Source organism: Meleagris gallopavo, chromosome 20 (genome assembly GCF_905368555.1).
Source record: "Meleagris gallopavo chromosome 20, MGAL_WU_HG_1.1, whole genome shotgun sequence".
Taxonomy (NCBI): domain Eukaryota; kingdom Metazoa; phylum Chordata; class Aves; order Galliformes; family Phasianidae; genus Meleagris; species Meleagris gallopavo.
The window spans coordinates 2,178,468-2,199,118 of NC_139423.1; the positions used below are offsets into that span (position 1 = coordinate 2,178,468).

The window sequence follows — 20,651 nt, forward strand, 5'->3', positions numbered from 1 at the left end:
TCTGTGCTTGAGCCTTGGCCAGCCCTGCGTGAACGCTCCCAGTGTTTTCTGTTTGGGTTTTGCACACACTCCTGATGTACTGGCAAAAGACTTTGATTTATCTTTTCTTGTGCTTTTCTATTAAATGGCATACTCTGGCCATGACAAAAACTCACCCTGGTGCACTCAAGGAGAAAACATTTTTCCCTCTCCTCTTCTTTTCAGATAGAGAGCTGCTTCCTGTGATCTACCTCGAATGATGCTACCAGGCAGCGTTCAGCTGCAGAGCTTGCTTTGGAAGCCTTTGGCAGCTCCCCTGGTGCCTGGTATTTCTTAACAAGAAGTCCCCAGCTGATGCCTGCTGTCATGTTTACCCAACTCCTCAACGGATGGTGACTCAGCTGCTCTTTGATTCCTGCAGCGCTTTCTGCTGAGGTGGCATTATGGTCCTTATCAGCCCTGGTCCGACAGGCAGGCACAGTGCTGGCGCCTGAGTGCATCCCCTGTGTGACGCCGGGCTGCCGTGCTCCCAGGACACCCAGAGCTGCTCCCTGCATTATTGCAAGCAGCCCCTGCACAGAGACCTGCTGCAAGGCTCTGCGTGCCAACCTCTCACCCCAGCCCTGTTACCAGGGCTGTGTCCTAGCAGCAAGGATGGATGGATGGAGCGATGGGATCGTTTGTTCCTGCATTTAAATAAAGTTGAGCCAAAGCAAGGGTGAGGCAGCGCAGTGTGAGCAGTGCTGGAAATGCTCACTGTCATTTCTGAAGAGCAGAGAGAGAACAGCAGAGTGTGCAGGAGACAGAAGTGGCACCGATGCTGGCACTGCTCCGGAGTCCTCACGGTGCTTTATGCACTTGGCACTTTATGAGCCATCCAAACAAGCTGTCTCTGGCCCTGAGGACAACTTTTATGGCAGGCGGGGCCGCCTAACAACGTCCATCATATTTTTATTTGATTATAATCTTGATGAAGCATGGCCATTAGAGTTTACATTTTCCATGCCACATGCCATCTCGCTTTTCTGTTCTGGAAGATTTCCATGGATGGGTTGAGCCTCTCTTACATCTGACCACGTCTCCTTTTAACTCATCACCTCCAGGCAGGGATGGGAAATGCAGGGGAAGGGTGCAGACCAATTTCTGGCTGGCTGGTGGCAGAGCAAACCCAAGTGCGATGCATCCTGCAGCACTGCAGCACTGTGTCAAATCAGCCCTGACTTACGTAGGGGATGGGTCTTTTCTCCCTGGGATTAATGTCTGCCAGCAGTTGGAGTAAGCTGAGGGAAACCAAACCTGTGCATAACTCCTGCAAAAGAGAAAGATTTAGCTGCAGGATGAGGAGGAAGATGCTCAGTGGCTGAGGCAGAGCAGATGTGTTGGATGGATGGCAGGAAAGCACCAGCCTGGCCTGGCTTCACTCAAGCTCATCCTGACAAACACAGCCTGACAGGAAGGGATAGAAAAGCAGAAGATTTGCACAATGAGCCTGGCAGGGGTTTGGTACTTAATCAATCGTATTCTGTGTAGAAGGGAATGAGGATGGAGATCCTCCGAGCCTTCCTTCAGCCTTATCGTGCCAATGTTCAGGACAGGAATACAAAGCTGGGGGAGCAAAGTCTCTGCTTCTGTCCTTCTAGCTTATCTGTGGGCACAGCATTTTAACATCAGACCCCTGAATAACTGTTCTCAGAATGGAGACAGGCTCTGATGGAGCTGTGGGTGCCCCTGCTCAGTGCAGGGGGTGGGACCAGGTGGCCTTTGGGGGTCCCTTCCGACTCCAACCATTCTGTGTTTTCAATTTTCCCTAAGAAAAATCAGGTTAATTGAAATTGAATGTGCTGACTCCAGCAAGATTTTCCAGCAGCAAAAAAGGAAGTTGCAATGTTTTGCTTGGATGGTATTAAAACGTCAGCAGAGGGAGAATATTTCATTTCTGTTCTGTAACTTAAATTAACTTTCTGTAACGTAGGCTTTACATTTTAATACATTGTCTTTATAGTTTCTATAATTCCATGTTTACATAGCACATAATTCATGAAATATATAGGAAGGAAAGGAATGATGAAGAGTCAAAGTACACATGGAAGAGAAAGGGATGGTATGGGATTGCCAGCATGGGAGAGGGTGGCTTTTTGAGGTGGCTTTAAGGCCATGGCACTGAGCAAGGGGAGTGCCTAGCATCAAACAACAGCTTCACCACCAACTGAGTGGATTTGATGTGAGCTTATTCCATCCAGGTCCACGGGACCACAGGGTTTGGTGGCTTGGCCAGCATTTACCAACAAGGCAAGGTGAACACACCTGGTTTTGTGCAGTTTTTCACAAGTCCTATTGCCCTATAATCCTATAGCACTGTTATCTGGGAAAATCACTTCAGCTTTTGGGACACCTTTGAGTATCTACAATGCAGCCCCAGGGCTACCTGCAGCCCTAGGGGAAGCCTTGAGAAGAAAAGTGTGCTTTGTTCTCAGCATCCCAAGCACTGTTCTGAGAAGGACCAGAGCTGCAAGGCTGTGGGATGAAATCCCAGGGCAGCACAAAGCAGATGTGGGTGCTCTCCCACCATCTGCACCATCCCAAAAACATTCGGAGGGAGAAAACACCTTTGGATTTCTGATAACAGCCTGCTGATTTAGTTGAACAGGTTTTGCTTTATTTTTTTTTTTCTTCTCCATAAAAGGCTTCATTGTTTCCCAAAGTGGTTTTCCTTAAAAAAAAAAAAAAAAAAAAAAAAGTTTTGATGGAAAATATCTTATTAAATTGAAGTGAGGCTGATACAAAATGTTGCCAAGAAAGAGGGAATGAATAAACCCAGAGCAGCGGTGCATGGAAGGAGAAATATCACGCAGAGCCCCGGGGGTGGCTGTGCCTGGGGATGGGCACAGCACGTCCCCAATGGGTGTTACCAACTAAATCTGCTTCGCTCAGCAGCTGGAGCGTAGGGCCTTCAGACTGAGTCTTTCTGAATATCCCTTGGCTTGTTTTCCTTAAAGGAAGGAAAGATCTTAATTCCAGCATTCCAGCTCGGGTCCCAAAATAGATTGCTCTAAGAATAGCCCTTCCCTGCTGCGTTGGGGCAGGATGTGTGGCGAGGGAAAAGGGCTGGGGAGATGCGAGGTACTGGCTCCAAATGGTTCAGGACTCACTGCTATGTGATGGGTTTAGCTCTGACATCAGGCTGCCAGCCCTGCAACATCCGTGGTTACATTGGTGGGCTCGGGGCTGTGGGAGGGCCCTTGTGCTTGGAGGTGGCATCAACAGAACACTTTGGGTCTTATTAGTCCCCTTTTGTGGTTGCCTTGTCATGCTTTTGTAAGCAAATAGGAGGTTTAAAAAGCAATCTTGGAGCGGAAAATGGGTTCCTGGTATAGCCTTATGACCCCAGCAATTGTGGCTTTAAGTATTTCTCCTAAAGCCACTAAATACTTACTTTCACGGAACTGTTAATAAAGCAATAAATCTGACAGCTCATGCAGGTCCTTCCGCCCTCGTTTCCTTTCTTTCAACACTAGCAAAGGAGTGCAATTGTCACAAGTCATACACACCCCAAAAGCCACGAGCTCTGCATCTCCGGGCCAGGTTCATGGACAAGCCCCTGTGGGGCACAGCCTGGCTCACCCAAGGGTAAAGGCATAGAGCAGGTCGGCAGAATCAATCCCTGCCATGAAATACCCAAATGAGTGAGTGAGCAGCCTCTCCTTTTACAGTCCAGTGTTACAACAGTGGAGATTTATGCATTCAGTCGGGTTTGAAAAATGTTGGCCCAACATCATGCAAAACTCCCTGTGTTTGGCCATCGCTCATTCTGTACTTTGGGCTTTCCTCAAGTAAAACCCAGGGTGGGTGTAGCAAAACCACACAGCCCCACATCTGTAGGACGGCTTGCACGTGACGTGGAAGGCCCCTAGGAGTTGAACTGCATGCTTTGGAAAGGGGGAAAAATAATAATGTGGAAAGATATGAGCTCCACCAGGCTGCAAACCTGGGACCCTTTGGAGATGTGGTTGGGATAATCAGGCTGGATAGTCAAGGTGGTGCCAAAATTTCAGTTCTGGAAGATTTGGTCCAGCCAGGCTGCCTCCTACCTGCACTGCTGGCACTCATGGGAGCAAACTATGCAAGGAGATACTGGGGGAATTGGAGCAGTCAAAGGGTTTCAGCCTGCGGTGCTCCTGCCCTTATTTTCAGCCTCACCTGCATAGAGTGCCCGGGAAAAGAAGGATGTGGAAATGCCATGTCCCACCGAGCTCTCTGGCCAGCCCTGCACAAAGCAGAGCTGTAAGCAAGGCAACTGCTAAATCCCTTAATCCACTGGTGTGTATTTCATGATGTGCTGCAGATATTGTCTGGGTATTTTTTCCTTTGGCATCCTGCATCTGGTTTTATCTATTTGCATTGTTCTATGGTGGAATCTGAGCACTTTGCAGGGCTGGCAGGAGAATGTCTGTGTGCTTGGCCGTACCAGTGCTTGGAGGTGGATGTGTTCCTGTGAGTGCTCTGCATCTGCAGTCGGAAAGCATTTATGTGTTCTATGCCAACACTCGTTGGGTAAAACATCCTCGGGGATCAGGAAGAGTCTTTGGGATTTAAAGCCCATCGGTTCAGCCCTGCAGCAGATACTGCACACTGTGAGTGGACCTCGATGTCCCAAAGATAAAAATTGCATGTAACATGAGATGAGGCATCAGGCAAAATATTTACATAATGAAATCTTAATGATGGTGCTAAAGGTCTGCAGTGGGGCAGGCAGCAAGGGAATGCTCCTCTTGCTGTGTGTAGGAGCAGATAGTTAATAAAACACACAGCCACAGAGAAAACCATGTTTCTATTAGGAAGTGAGGATTCCAGCTCCAGTTCCAGCCCAGTGCTGCATTGGTGCCTTTAACCAGCAGCTAGACTGGGTAACACCAGCCAGCTAGACCAGCTCCTATCACACATCATACATCGGAATGGCTTTGAGGTACCCATGCTTAATGCTTATCAGAGCTTTCAGTGGCCAAATCTGATAAAAGGAAATTTCCTCTGGAGATAGACAATCCCTTCACCTAGCAAGAGATACTGCATAATAACAGCTGTGTGGAATTACTGCTTTGTTGCAGCAGAAGTCACTACAGGTGAGCTCCGCGGAAGTGCTAAAACCAGCCCTACTCAGGCACAGACTGCAGGGTGGGTGGAAGACCCAAGTAACAGCAACTCGTGTCTGCATTGCTGAGCTCTCCCTGCAGCCGTGGGAGGTCCCAGGGTGGGGGTGTGCAGATGGCAAAGGGCAGGCAGCCCCTGTGAATTTGTCACCTCTGCAGCCAAATGCACCCGGAGCCCAGTGAGGCAGAGGGCATGGGATGGGGGGATGCAGTGCGGGTTGGCAGAACCCTTCTTGCTGCCTGCACACAGCCTCAGCTCTGGGTATTGCTGCTGGAGGAGTAGAGCTTCCTGGCCACTTCCATAGTGGGATTGCCTTCAGCTCTCGCCATTTCCTGAGCAGACAGAACCCAAGGTTGCTCCCATCAGCTCTGGAGACTCTGTGATCCTTTCTCTATTAAACAGGAGCCTGAATATGACGACAGAAAAAGAAATACAAAAATTCTCCTTCCCCTTTCCAACCCAAAGCCTTGCCAAAGCAATAAAAAGCTTTAAACAATAGCCAATGACATGAGCCAGTCCTTGAACAGCCTGCCAAGATTCACCTTAAGAAAGTAGGTCCAAAAATAAACACAAACCTATAAAAAGCCCCACAGACTTAAAGATAGCCTTCCCATTGTGCTAACTGCTTTCACATCTGGCTCAGAAACAAAGAGTGTGTATGAGCATGGAGAGGCCACCAATAACTCACTGCAGCTAAGCACAAAAGCATGTGCCTAGCATTAATCACACCAACCATCTATTTCCACTCAGCAGATCTCAGATGCTCGGGCTTAATTTTAGGTTTGTGTTTAAACTGTGCTGAAATGTTGGGGCTGGCGGCAATGTTAATGAACAGCACATGGTAAATGCTTTCATGGGTGGGATGCTTCAAGGCAAATGTAGAGGAGCAGAACTCAATTCTTCACCCTCCATCAGTTGCACAGCCATGGTGAGGTTGGTGCTCAGTGGTTTCTGCCTAGTTTCTTCGAAACAAACCAGCCCTGGGATGCTGGGAGATGCAACCTGGGCAAATCCAGGGCTGCCCATTGGCACGGGGTGCACAGAGGAAATCTGTGTGGTATGTCATTCTCTGTGTGCCAAGGAGGTGGCCAAATGGCCAACTCAAAAAGTCACCTCCTGCAAATATTCCCCTTTTATTTCCTACAGCAACTGCTGAGAGCATCCCCAGTAAATGAAACCATTAGCTTTTACGAGAGGAAAGGCTGCGAGGACATGAGTTATCTGCACCCCAACCTTGCGAGAAAGGAGCTGCAGTTCAGTGGTTGTGACTCATCCCAAGAGCTCAGAGAGGGATTTGTAATGATTTATTCATGCCACTGTTATTGTTTAGAAAGCTCACTTGTGCTGCTACGGTTAAACTAAATAATTCATTGACCAGTCTACTTTCTAATCTTGATCAGCTGCTCTCTTTATGAAAAGCCTCGAGGTGAAGATCACAAAAGAGGCAATTTTCTATGCTTGATACCTTTAGAAGGCAGAACTTGGAGGTTAGCTTCCAGCAGGCCTGGCCTTGTTGAAGGCTAAGGATAGAAACGGCGTTCATCTGGGAGAGTGGTGCCTCATTTGGGTGTCTGATTCTCGTACCACTTTGGGGATGTGGGAGAAATGCGCCTTCCTTGCACCTCTAACCCTTAAGAAGCACCTAGGGCAGTTCAAATGGCTGCTCTGAAGATGTCTCTTTTTTCCAACCAAGCATACAGGAAAATGTTTTAAGTTGCAACACCTAGGTGAGGTGCCCCATGGGTCAAGCTGGGAGAAAGGAGCTATTGTTGTACGTGTCACTTCATCCCCAATGGCATTGGGATCTCCACAGAGTGTGTCTTGCTGATTTAACTCATTCATTTTTTGTGCATTTGATAAATGCAGTCACTTGACTTCCAGGAGGGCTGATACAACAGCTCTGGGGCAGGGCTGCAAATGGGACATGGTCACCCTACTGGAACGAGGGCACAAGGAGGTGGGCATGGCCACTCCAGCCTTTGCACCAGGACAACTGGAGGGCAATCAGCAAGGGAGGGCAGGACCTGAGGTTTTGTTTTGGGCCCTCACCACAGTCTTCCCTTGTTCAGCTGTGGTTGGTGCAGAGGTACAGCTTGAGTGTCTCGATAGGAATGTCAGGGCTTTGCTAAGCTGAAAGTCAGGGTGGAAAAGCAGACAGCAACTCTGGCAGAAAATGTAGGTACCCTTCTGAAATGTGACAAAGTGCACACACAGTGCATAGATAAAAAATGATTCTCTCGCATCACTGCCACCGATTTGTGCAAAATATTTGGTTTATTGCTCACACCTCTGTCAAAACAGCAAGGTATGTGCAGCAGGCTTCCACCTCAGAGCAAGAAAAGATTTCACAACACACGTTTTTAGCAATTTTTCTATGAATAGCTCCTGTGTGAGAACGTGGGATGGGTCTGCACGTACACATGTTTTCCCAAGGCTTCCCTATGAGGGTCACCTGCACTGCAGCATTAACAGGTTTGGTGTTGTTGCAGAGTTCGTCTCACTTTAAAATAGACCAAGGGAGAGGACACTGGTCCTGTTGGGACCACATTTTTGTAGCTGTTTAAGGAAACCAAGGCAGTGACTAAAAGGAGCTGCAGTTAGCCACAAATTTGAATTTGGCACCACCTCTTATTTAGGGGAGGACATTTGCCTTGCTGGGGCTCACCCTCCACCTGCAGAGAGCAGAGATGTTTCTCCATGTGTGGGGGAAGGACACGAGCTCCTCTGGTGGAGGAAGGGCAACGAGCCCCAGATGTTCTCCAGTGGCTGTGCAAGTCCGGAGCCATCTTTCTACCTGCCCAGCTGCTCAGCCTCCCTTCTATATCCTTCAGATGTCCAACCTGCAGCCCTCCTCCTGCAGGTCCCACCTCTGGCACAGCAGTGAGAGGTTTGGCAATGACCAGAACCCTAATTTCCCAATAGCCATGTGCAGAGAGCAAAGAATCCCAGGTCTCATTTCAAGAGCCCCTGGCCCTCCATCTTGGCTCAACCACAGTTGTCACTGGAGCTGAATCCCATCAGAACCCTAGGAAGTGTCACCTATTTCCCAGACAGATGGAGGCAAGAGCAGGAGCTGTGGGCTGCAGCTTGTCCTTAGAAGCCAGCCTTGCTTTCACAAATAGATCAGATCTTGAAACCTGTTGGGATCCTGAAATACCCCTGGGCCAGGTGGAGCATCCCTTCAGCATGACAGCACAGCACGCACCACACCTGCTCTATTTATTTCTTAATTCTTTGTGAATTGATGTGTCTTAGATAAAGTATTCATAGACAGTAGGTCTCTTTCAGGCAGACACAGTGAAGGAGAGAGAGGAACACCCAAAGCAGTCCAAAACATTGGGCAATGCTATGTAGCCTCTGACAGATGCTATAAGAAATCTGGATGTGGATATTCTCAGAAGGGTGGCTTCTGATCCCAGCCTACTGCTATATTGATTTGCATTCAGAATGTAGAATTCTGGCAGAAAGATTGTCAGCATTTGGCAGTAGATTTTGTACTTGGGTATCTAAACCCAGCTCGCAGCAGGGAGTTGGTGCTCAAAGATCTTCAAGGTCTCTTCCAACCTAAGCCATTCTACGTCTCTATTATTATTGTAATTCCAGCTCACTCAGGTGAACCTGTGCTGGGACCACTGCTCAGCACCAGCCTCACACTTCCACCCTTGTTTTCTGTTTTGGTTCTGAGCTAAAATGGTCAAAGCTTTGGGACAAATTATGCTCTCATATGTCCATCAAAACTGGGGGTGCCCCATGAGAACCTGCAATGGTGGCTCGTTGATTATCACCAATTTGTTGTTCTCTAGGAAGCTCCTGCGCTGCATGCTTCACCATCTAATTACAACACCATCTAATTATTACTGCTCAGTTTCAGTAAATGCCCCAAAGGCAGTGCAGTGGCCCACAGCAATGAATGGCATCCTGTAGTGATTCACTGCAGGGCGTGCAGTGGGGATGGATGTGGGGTTGTTCTAGGCTGTGTGTGTCCCTGCTGAGCCAAAGGAGCCTTGCTTGGGCTTACTCAGTCTGGTGTAGATGTAGAAAAGCAGCTTTTGTGCTCAGCTTTTATTTCAGTTTGATGAAGATGATTCTTCACCCAGCTAAAGCAAGATGTGTGTTTAAAGTGAAATCAAAGCGTGCTGAACTTTGTATACACAAAGCATTTGGATGGAATTATTTATGACGTCAGGTCTTTGGCAAAGCTTTCAGCTCATGAGAAGTCATAAAAAATTTTGGTATAGTCCCTGTCTGATGCTGAGATTGGTGGGAAAATGAAAAATAAGGAGAAGAAAGGACAAAAGCTTCAGCCTGAATATTTGGTGAACCATCTACCTTGCTGACAGTTTGTCAAAGCAGTGAAGTAGAGCAGCAGAAAAGGTTTCCTCTGATAAAAGCATGACACAGGGCTGGCCCAGGAGCATCAGCACTGGCATTGTGTTGTCCAATGAGGGCACTGGGTTGCCCAGGTGTGACACTGGGCAACCCAGGGGTGGCACTAGGATCCCAAGGACAGCACTGGGTTATCAATTGTGGGCAATTGTTGCCGTGTGGTGGGATCAAGTTGCCCAGCAAAGTTACTACATTGCCCAGGGCTGACACTGGGGTGTCCATCAAGGGCTCTTGGCTTGTCCAATGGCTGTTCTGATCTGCCCACAGCCAGCATCAAGTAGCCCAGAGCCAGTAGTAAGTGATTCAAGTCCAGTACCAAGCTGCCCAGCTGCCCAGTGACAGTAGTAGGTTGCCCAAGGGAGGCAATAGGTTGCCCATCAAGAGCACTGGGTTGCCCAATGGTTATTTGGCCAGTACCAAATTGCCCAGTGAGGACAGTAGGTTGCCCTGGGCAGGCATTACGGTGCCCATCCAGAGCACTGAGTCGCCCAATGCCATCACCAGGTTGCCATAGCAACTGCATGAGGTTGCCGAGGCAGAATTCAGTTGTGGGGATCCCAGTGCCCATAGCAACATTCTCCTGGTGCTGTGCCACTGGGGCAGCTGGGTACTGGGGATACTGCGCACCCAGTGCTGCTGCCACTGAGTCTGACAGCACAGCGGGGAGGCACAGCCCACAGGCACCTCCTGAGCACCCACCCAGGCTGCTGAGGGTGAGCATATGCTTTAACTCAGAGGGGAGGGGGTGCTAGAAGGCAGATACTTCTCATGACCCCTCACCACATGGATGATATCTCTTGTACTGAAAAGGACGCGCTCAGATGGTGGGAGAACAGGATCTGATGTCCCTATGTCTCCTATCCACCTCTTTTTAAGCTTTTGGGTAGGAAACCATGAGCTGTTTCTGGCACTGCCCTTTGTAGAGGTGCTCTTTGTTGCAAAGGTGACTAAAAGTGAAAAACTCTACTTTCCAGAGATGTTATGATTTTAAATACAAGCCAGCCTCTCGGCTTGCCTACAGAAGCAAACTGCTTAGGGCAGCCCAAGAGGAACAACTAACCCTTCAAATGACTGCTTGCATCGATTCTTTGTTCTAGGATAAAAGCAAGTTCATTGCACGAGAACTTCCCATTTCTTCCTTTGCAAGTCAAGGGAGATAGCTCTTCTTTTAGGGTGAAATAGGTGTTTTTTTATTTCTCAAATCTGGGTGTAGTCCCGCACCTGCAGGTCCTTGCTTAAGCATTTGATGCCAGTGAAGGTGCAGGGATGAGAATGTAGCCCCTTGCCCATCGATCACACTGTTTTGGGGTTGGTAGCAGTTGTGTGTCCATAGGGATGCAGATATTGGGTTGACAATGGAACATTTAAAAAGAAAATCACATCTGGTGCACTGTAAGATCGGCAGATACGCTGGCCAAAAGAAACAAAGGAACAGCAGAGAATCCAATTTCATTGGAATGACAGGCTGAATGAAAATGAAGGCATAGTATCTGTCATTCTTATTGCCATGATTTGTTTCTCTCTCCTTCTCAAGTCCTGACACTCAATATTAACAACGAAGCCAAATCCCAGTATATACAAATGCTTGGGATGCTGTCTGAAGGGATTTGCTTTTGAGAAGTCGAAGCCTGTGTGGGCACTGTGTGGGTGCTGTGTGTGTGGCTGTTTGTATTACAAGTTGCACATCTTGCTGCAAGAAGTGAGATTCTTTTCCTCTGCCTCCTTGCTGTGCAGGACCCAAATTGCAGTGCCCATGGAGCTCGTTGGCTCATCCTTATCGGCGGCTCATGCCCACGTGCGACCGACCCCCACCAACCTCCTGCCTGCCATCAGCACCATGACTTCCAGCTACAAGAACCGTTTCCCCTATTACCCCTTGCCCCAGACACTCAGCCTGCCCTGGCTGCCCAGCTCCTACTACAGGACGGCTACCAACCACCCCATGTTGGCTCCTTTCTCCAGCGGCTCCCAGGGGCTGACCCCCAGCAAGATGCTCCCGTTCGTGTCCAACAGGACATCCCTCTTCACCCGTTACACCCCGGATGACTGGTACCGCTCCAACCTGACCAACTATAGGGAGTCGGAGATCTCACGGCACAACTCGGAGAACCTCAGGGTCGACACCTCCCGCCTGATCCAGGACAAGCACCAGCAGACGAAGAAAACCCAAATGGAGAGCACCAAGAATCTGGGAGAACGTATCAATGACATTGAGTTCTGGAAGTCGGAGCTCTGCCATGAGCTGGATGAGATGATCGGGGAGACCAACGCGCTCACAGACATGAAGAAGCGACTGGAAAGAGCCTTGGCAGAGACAGAGGCCCCTCTGCAGGTGAGCCCTGAGCTGCTGGAACATCTGCAGGCATTCAAACGTCTCATTAAGTTTCATTGGAGCTCCGTAACGTCTAGAAAGCTTTTACTAGGAGACCATTAGTTAAGTCAGCAATAAACAAGCCCCTCGCCATCTGCTTACAGCTCCTATCAGCGCATGCTGAGCGCATCAGAACACTATTTGCTAAACCAAATATTTTTATAAGCTGTATATCCAAAATTGCAGATTGGGATGGGAAAGCCCATGTCTTGCTATGAGAACTGGGTGAGGTCGGCATTCAGCTCAACAGAGGTCCCCATATCCAGCTGTGGGTACGCAGGGCCATTGCGTGCTCCCTCATAGGATTCATTGCTGACGTTGCAGCTTGGCCACTCACTCATTGCCAGCCAAGCCCTGCCTTGGAAACATTTTTCTTCTCCATCCTCGCCTGTAATTTCTTTTCTCTTATATGACTTAAGGTGGGGGGCCACCCCTCTAGGGAGCCCCATCCATGCAGTTTGCTGTGTCCCCAACAGGTTGCTCAGGAGTGCTTGCTTCACCGGGAGAAGAGGATGGGCATTGACCTAGTCCATGACAATGTGGAGAAACAGCTCTTCACAGTGAGTCTGGCTAAAGCTCCTTCTGCCTAAACTGCCCTAAGCAGGTCTTCCATCCCCGTCCCATACCTGGCTCTTGGGCACAAAATGCTTCAAACCCCAGGCTAGGAGATGGCATTTCCATCAGCAGCACATCCACATTTTGGGGTAAGATTTTCCCTTTTATCTGAAGATCCTGTGTAGCATATAGGGGGGTCCTTGGCCCCTTCAAGCAGCAGTGTGTGCCCAGCATCTTGTTTGCTTTTTGCCAATCTATTAGTCAGTTTAAGAAAAGATATTACATCTACCCCCAGCTTTGCTCTGCTTGAGTGCAGTTGGACTGCCACTCTGTGTACTTAGGCAGTGCATTTTATAGAAATCATAAAAACGTGCCCTCCTCCCTGCCTTTACACAGTCTGCTTGGAATTATGAATAAAAAGCAAACAAGATGAGAGCTGGCCCAGAAGATGGGATCCTAACACAGGGTACAGCAAAATGCAATCACTGCAAGGCCTTGTGAAGGCCCTGGGAAAGAAGTGGCAGCCCCTGGGACTGTGAAGCCCAATTAGAAGATTTTTTCTTTGAGTCAGGCCCTAAAAAAGCAGATTGCCTTAAAGGTCATGAAATTTTAAGGAAAAAAATTCAGAGTTGGTATCTTCATAGTGATAGCCTGGATTGCAAGTGCTGTGAGGACAAGTTTAGGCCATGATTTTCAGATGGTTATTGGAGAGAGAAGGTGTAAACATGAGTTTGGAAGCACTAATCACTGCTTACAGTAATTGGGGCTGCACAAACGTGGCAGAGGTGTGCTGAAGTCAGTACATGTCTTCCTCCAACCTCATTCTTAGGAATGGCTGGGAATTCACTCCGAAGCAAAATCGCTGTCTTCTTGCCCTGTTTGTATGGGATTTCTCCTGGGGAAGAAAACATTTAGGGAACAAAATGTCAGGACCTAACTGGGGGTGGAGGTGTGTGGTTCATCCAGGTCACCACTCAGAGCAGGTCAGGGTCTTGCCTTGCTTCCATACGGTGGCACTAACCATCACTTGGCAAAGGTGTCAAGATGAAAAAATGCTTGGTCACTCCGTGCAAGTCAGTGCACAGGCTGTGCCTGTGGCCATGGTGTGGTTCTGTCTCTGCTCTGGGTCGCTGCACTCAGATTGGAGGCCCAAGGGGATGCGTGTGACTGGGCCCAATGGGTGAGGACACTGATGGAGTCATGCTTTGTCCCTGTCCAGGAGGTGGATGTGATCAGATCGTGCCAGGAGAGGATGCAGCGCTACCTGGACAGAGCCAAAGCCCAGCTTGCGTAAGGAACCCCCAGCCCACACCATAGGGCTGAAGTCATAGAATCATAAAATCATTAAGGCTGGAAAAGATCTCTAAGGTCATCAAGTCCCTTTAAAGTCATCAAGTCCAGCCCCAACCTACCCCCACTATGCCCATCAACACATCCCTCAGTGCTACGTCTCCACAGTTCTTGAACACCTCCAGGGACAGTGACCCCCCCCCACCTCCCTGTGCAGCCTGTGCAAATGCATCACCACTCTTTCAGAGACTAAATTTTTCCTAATACCCAACATGAGTCACTTTGTAACATGAACTCACCCTCTGCCCTCTGCCCATCCTGCAGCTACGAAAACCCCCTGGGCTCCCTGGGAGCATCCCCAGGAAAGGCATGCCTCCCCAACAGTTCCACTGACAGCTGCCGTGCTGTGCTGCAGGTCCAACAGAGCAGCCCAGCACGAGGTGGAAAGGGACCTGGCTGACAAGCAGACAGCCCACCGCATCGACGACAAGTGCCACCACCTGCGGAACACCTCTGATGGCATCAGCTACTACCGCGGCGTGGAGCGGGTGGATGCCACGTGAGTCCCTGGGGAGAGATGGCACAGCACTGGCTGTCCCCATCCTGATGGCCACGGCATGGCACATCCATCCCACCCCAAGCAGCACATTGTCACAATTCAGAGGCAAAAGCATAATACAGTGGGTTCTGCCTAATTAAATATTATATCAGGGCTCAGAGATTAGCCTGACAATGAGTTCAGCTCAGCACCTCGACACAGCCCATTCGGTCCATGCATATTTTGGGAGATGTGTCAGTGCTTGCCCGAGCGCTCCACATTGACGTAAGGTCTGGGGGCTCACCCTGCCTGCAGAGTGCTGGCAGGGAGCCCGGATGGCCTTGAAGATAAAGGAAGAGAGCATGGTGCTGGGACGGAGTTCAGCTGCTCTTGGGTGCCAGGAATTTGGCTTTGCTCTGCAATAAATGGACGATGACCATAAGCAGAGATATGCTGCAAGCAGGAAAGGGCAAGGGGAATAAATCTGCTCCACACACAGACACATGTGGTTCACAGGGGGGCATGGAGTGATTCAGTTTTTCTTGTGCTTGAATAATTCTTCAAAATGAAGCTTTTCAACATTTCAACAGGCAAATGAGTGGCAAAGGATTGATGCTGAAATTCAGAGGGAGCAAAATGTGTAGAGGATCAGCATGTTTTACGTGAAGCTTATGTGGTATTTGAGGCTTTTGTTGACCTTGTTCTGGATGCTGCATGGGGTGAACTCCATCCTGAGTGCACAGACAGGGAATCAGTATTATCTAATGTTGGCTTTTGTGTGAAATTGGGATAAGTTACAAGCAAAATGCATTGGCTGCAGTCTGCACGTTGTCACAGAGCTGTGAATGACTCTGCACTTGAATGCTGTTAACACGTAAATATGAGGTCTGATTAGAATCTCGATTTTTCCGTGGGAATCTATTGTTTGTGTGAGCCTTCATAATTGTCGCAATTGTTGCCATGGATGTGTCAGCATCTGATAAGTTGTGTTGAATAAATGGTGTCCAGATGTTTTGCTTTCAAGCGGTCAAAGAGCGTGGATCCTGGGAAGGCTGTGTTTAAGCCAACCTGGTAGGATCCATGTCTGCCCATGGCAGTGTGTGGCCATCTCTGCCTCTCTTCTGTACGGCAGCATCTCGGTTCCAGACTCGTGGGCCAAGTTCACGGATGACAACATCCTGCGCTCCCAGAGCGAGCGGGCAGCCTCAGCCAAGCTGCGGGAGGACATCGAGAACCTGCTGGTGGTGACTGCCAATGAGATGTGGAACCAGTTCAACGCCGTCAATGTCGCATTCACCAACCGCATCGCCGAGACTGCCGACGCCAAGAGCAAGATCCAGACACACCTGGCCAAGGTAGCCCCAGCCCTTCCCTTTTGGTGCTAAACTCAATGATGACTCCCAGGAAAGAGAGAGCCTCCCTGCAGAGCTGGCCCAGGGCTGAAGAAATGGGGCATGACGCTGATATTTATGAATATATTTTTTAATTTACGAACTTGCTTCTATTGCAGACACTGCAGGAAATCTTCCAGATTGAGATGAGCATAGAAAGCATCCGTAAAGCCATCAGGGACAAAGTGCCTCCACTGAAAGTGGCTCAGACCAGGCTGGATGAGCGCACGCGGAGACCCAACGTGGAGCTGTGCCGGGACAGTGCTCAGCTGCGGTGAGCAGGAGTGCAGCCACTGCATGGGCACTCAGAGCATTACTGGGTGACAAAACTGGTGGTGGTCCTTTTTCCTAGATAGCCCTTCCTTAAGTGCATTGGTATGTTGGAAAGCACTGAGCATGCATTCCAGCTGGCTGCTGGGAAAGCTTTACAACCACAGCCCAATGCTGCTTGACACCCTCCCAGTGGCTGGATGTGCCCATTGTGGAAGGATGAACCCTTTGCTCTCCCATAGCATCACCCTGAGAGCTCCTTCCCTTTAAGGGAAGAAGGGCACCCTTGCAGCAGGTAGCTGTATAGGCTGTCCTCACTCACCCTGAGGACACGGGGAAGCACAAACCCCTCGAGTGCAGGAGCTGGGGAGACCCCTGGCAGGCTGGGGCAGTTGACTGGGCTGCTCCTTGGCATTCCTTCAAGGCCTTATCTGCCTCATCAGCAGGAGAGCCTTGGCCAGGGCTTCTGTCCAAGCTTCCTCCTCCACCCATCAGCCTTCTCATGGTACCAAGTGCTTTGGCAAGAAGGCAAGGCAAAACCAGCAGCTTCCAGAGAGGCAGCAGTGAGGATACGTCCCAGATAAGGGAACTGCCTCCCTGACTCTTGGAGGTGACCCTGCTGCTGTGGTAGGCAGGAAAAAAACCTGGCGAATTTGTTGGGTGGAAGGTTTGTGAATCTGGAGGGGTCTTGCCTTTTTCCAACAGAAAATGGGAAACCTTAGCTGCTTCCTAATGCCTTGGTGTCAGCTTCACTCTCCTCTTGTTAGTATCACCTGCAGGAGGAGAAGCCAGGATTAGTGTGTCCCCAGAAGCTGCTCCACTGCAGCAAGGAGAGACTGAGCTCCCACCCTCAGCTTCCATTCACAGCTGCCAGAAATTGGGAGCTCAGTAAACAAGACCAAGGGGAAATCCTTCTGCTTCTGTACTTGACGGGGTTCCTTGCTGTTTCCCAGCCTCGTCAACGAGGTCCATGATCTTGATGAGACCATCCAGAGCCTGCAGCAGCGGCTGAGGGATGCTGAGGACACGCTGCAGACACTGGTGCGGGCCAAGGCTGTCCTGGAGCACGACCTGTCTGTCAAAGCCAACTCTCTCTTCATCGACCAGGAGAAGTGCATGGGGATGCGCAGGAACTTCCCCTGCACTGCACGGCTGGTGGGCTTCGTCTAGGCTGGGAGCTGACCCAGAACATCTGCAGGAGATGTTCTCAGCTTTCATAGGATGACTCAAAAATCCACAACAACTCTTCCTGGTGAAAGTCCTGAGTAGAAATTAAATGTTTGCTTTGTGAATTATGTGGTCCGCTGGATTATTTTTCTCCCCTCCTTTCATTCTCTGATTTTAAGAGAAACAAACTCAGGTCTTCCTCCTTCTGAGTCTGTCTGTGGAAAAGCACAGGGGGAAGTGACGCTGTCAATCAGGTGTTAACACCCATAAAGTATTTTTAACAGTGCATCAGAAGCACAAACCATCCTGAGAAGCACTGCAGTATGTTCTCTTCATAAACGGGAAAAGTTGTGCTTCGTGCTGTTTTCTAATGATAATTTATTCTTGCTTTTGGAAATACCTAACTGTTGTCTAGAATGTCAGCACTGGGATTTTAAAAGAAGAAAATTTTTCACACGGAGGGTGGTGAGGCACTGGAACAGGTTGCCCAAGGAGGTTGTGGATGCCCCATCTCTGAAGGCATTCAAGGCCAGGCTGGATGTGGCCCTGGGCAGCCTGATCTGCTGGTTGGTCACCCTGCACATAGCAGGGGGTTGAAACTTGATGATCATTGTGGTCCTTTTCTATGGCCATTCTATGATTGTATGATTTCTGACCAGCTAGTTGAGGAAAATGTGTCAGTTTTCATTTTGGTGAGTACAAATTGGTTCCTAATTTAAGATTTTGCTTTTGGATTGTTGATAGGCTCACCAAAATTCCAACTTCTGCACGTGGCACCTTTGACTCCATAAAAACCATTGGGTCTCAGCTCCTCATCTCCTTCAAAAAAAACCCAGCCCCTGGTCAGGTAGAAATGAAGGTTTCTCTCCAGTCCCAACCCTGATACTGTCTGTGTCCCTAAGGAAAAGCGTCCTGGGCAGACAGGAGAGAGGATCTGGATTTGTGCACAGCTGGTGTCAGCCGGACAGGAAACAAACCACATCTCCCTCAAGTGCTGAGTGATCATTAAACATCATCAGCAGCAAGTTCGCCGGCCAAGAGTTTCTTCATCGGCACGTTTGGCAGCTTGGCCAGGGGAAAGGGTTTTCTTCCAGCCTTGTTGGAGCGCGAGCACCCCAGGGAAGTCCCTTGGCACAGTGCTCACACAGCACTGTCAGCTTTGGGGCTTTATTGTAAGTAGTAGAAATAAAACAGTGGCCACAAATCAGGACCAGAGGTGGTGCTCGTGCTGGGCAGCCTCGTAGCTGTAACCATGACCCGAGAGCTTCAAAGCCCATCGCTGGGGTCTGTGAGCACAGACCCAGGTGGTGCTGCTTTCTGCATGGCAGTTTGGTTATTTGGTGCTCAGGTGGACTCAGAGGTGATGAAGCGGGGATGCTCCTTGAGGAGGACTTTTTGTCCTACTCTTACAAGTGATTTTCAAGGCAAAAATCCAACCATTATATGATGTACCTGGTACGATGACCCTGGTGAGGAATTGGCACAGACTGCCCACAGAGGCGGTGGAGTCACCGTCCCTGGAGGTGTTTAAGAAATGTGAAGGTGTAGCTTTGAGTGATGTAGTCTACAACAGTCACAGGCAAGGGCTGATGGTTCAGCTGGATGATCTTAATGATCTTTCCAACCCTAATGATTCTATGAGTCTATAATCATGATGAAGAACCCAGTAGAACTAAATGATACCTATGCATTCTGGAGTTTTTTTAAGATCTGTTGGAAAGTTGTTAATGAGCAGTTGTTTTCAGGTTGTGTCTTTTCCTGCCTGACATCCCATGGATCCTTTTGCTAGATGGTGCCTGCCAATCTGAACTTTCAGAAGTCACTGCCAAACCTTTTGGATAACTTTAGTAGAGCTAAGTTCAGCCTAAAGCCATTCGGGACCAAATAGCCCAAAGGAAAATCAGTTAAAGTCCATTCTCCTGCCTCAGGAGTCACAACCATGAATGTCCTGGTTCAGCAAGGAGGCCTTTGGGAGCTGAGAACACTTTTTCTCATCTCACATCTCCCAGATGACTCCATCTCACAGCACAGGGCCAGCATGTTCTATGCACATCCCATGCCAGGAGCCAGTTCTGCCCAAAAAACTCCTGTTGAATGGGTCTGTAGTGTGAATTTTTTGGAGTGAAATTCCAAAGGACTCATGGTCTTGTGCATTCCCTGTGTACACAGGGATAGATTTTCCTCCTTGTGAGCAGTTGCTTTTGAGGCTGCAAGCCAACAGTCTCTCTAGTTGGTGCACATTAAGTGCGTTGAATCACTGCCCTGCCCTCCTGCATCCAAAGTCTCAGTGCCTTTACATGTGTAAAATTAAATGATTTGCTTCCATAATTCACCTTTAGATAATGCTGCCCTGCCTGTCTGCCTCTGCTGCCTTTCTGCACTGATTGGATGCTTCCTGTCTGCAAATGCCTTCAATCTTCAGGGCGACACGCCTGCTTTTATTGCTGGTTATTACCCTTTTATTGCTTGCTTTTATTAGCCAAGTTACTGAAGAATTTGATTTGTAGAAATTCCTTTGCATCCCACAGACATATTCCCACCCTCTTTCCTATCATCCTGATAAACCCCACAGAGATGGGTTTGTAAACTAATTGTCTACTGTCTGGAGCAAAGAAAATAAAGGAATAAAATCAAGGGAGCATTGCTCCATGCAAGCCAAGTTCCGTGCCCTTCCCAGACCCAGGGAATGGCCAAGGCTATCAAGAGCCTCAGAAAGGAGGCTTGGGTGCTTCTGCCGCCTAGGAAAATGAGACTCAGTGAATGGCCTGAGATGAATTAGGGTGAGAGGAAACTTGCCAAAAGTGGTTAGTAGTGTATTGCACAACAAATGCAGAAATGCTCTAGGGAAAGAATTCCCAAAACAGCTTCAGCATTATAATAAAACAGCTCATCACTACTGTGGGAAAAAAAGAAAAAAGAAAATTTGAGCAAAACTTTTAAAGATTTGGGAAGTGTAGGAGCACAGGGATGGCTGTGCTGGCTCAGACCAAAGTCCAAAAGCCCCAGATTCAGCCTCTGCCAGATCCAACAGGAGCTGCTCAGACAGAAGCACAGAAGCATCCCATAATACTTTCCCAGTCCACTTTCCCAGTCCCAAGGACTTCCTGAGCTGCCAGTGCTGTCCTTGAATCTAATAGCCCCCAATGGACTTGTTTCATGTGATCTCGTCCCAGCCATTCCTTGAGCTCGTGCAGCCTCTCGGCATCTGCCAATCCCCAGCAGGGATCTGCAGGGCAGGGAGCATCACTCAAAGCATTGGCAGTCAATGCTATGGACAGCCTGGGGAAAGGGATCAGCAGTCCCAGCACTGTTGGGGACAAGAGTGTAAAACTCAATAATTTCGGCCAAAAGGTGGCTTGGTTTGGACCTATATTGGAACTACATGATCTTCGAGTCCCTTCCAGCACAAGCCATTCAGTGATATCCTCTGCGGGCTCAAGAGGAGCTCAAGAGGGCTAGCTCCTTTTGCATGTTGTCAACATGCAACAGACAAGCACGTATCACAACTTCTAAAAGTGTCTGAGTATGTTCTGGCACACAGGCACGTCCCAGCTGGGGA

At 49.0% G+C, this 20,651-nt stretch overlaps 1 protein-coding gene across 1 annotated transcript in view; it reads left to right on the forward strand.

Moving 5' to 3' along the window:
* Nucleotides 1–17,205, forward strand: part of TEKT3 (tektin 3) — a 43,414-nt gene extending 26,209 nt beyond the window's left edge. Inside the window, exons 2-8 of the mRNA XM_085240250.1 lie at nucleotides 11,245–11,842; nucleotides 12,358–12,441; nucleotides 13,656–13,726; nucleotides 14,142–14,285; nucleotides 15,397–15,619; nucleotides 15,775–15,929; nucleotides 16,879–17,205. Of these exons, the coding sequence (XP_085096376.1) occupies nucleotides 11,264–11,842; nucleotides 12,358–12,441; nucleotides 13,656–13,726; nucleotides 14,142–14,285; nucleotides 15,397–15,619; nucleotides 15,775–15,929; nucleotides 16,879–17,095 (1,473 nt within the window). The 5' untranslated portion in view covers nucleotides 11,245–11,263 and the 3' untranslated portion in view covers nucleotides 17,096–17,205. The remainder of the gene's footprint in view (nucleotides 1–11,244; nucleotides 11,843–12,357; nucleotides 12,442–13,655; nucleotides 13,727–14,141; nucleotides 14,286–15,396; nucleotides 15,620–15,774; nucleotides 15,930–16,878) is intronic.
* Nucleotides 17,206–20,651: the final 3,446 nt, after the last annotated feature.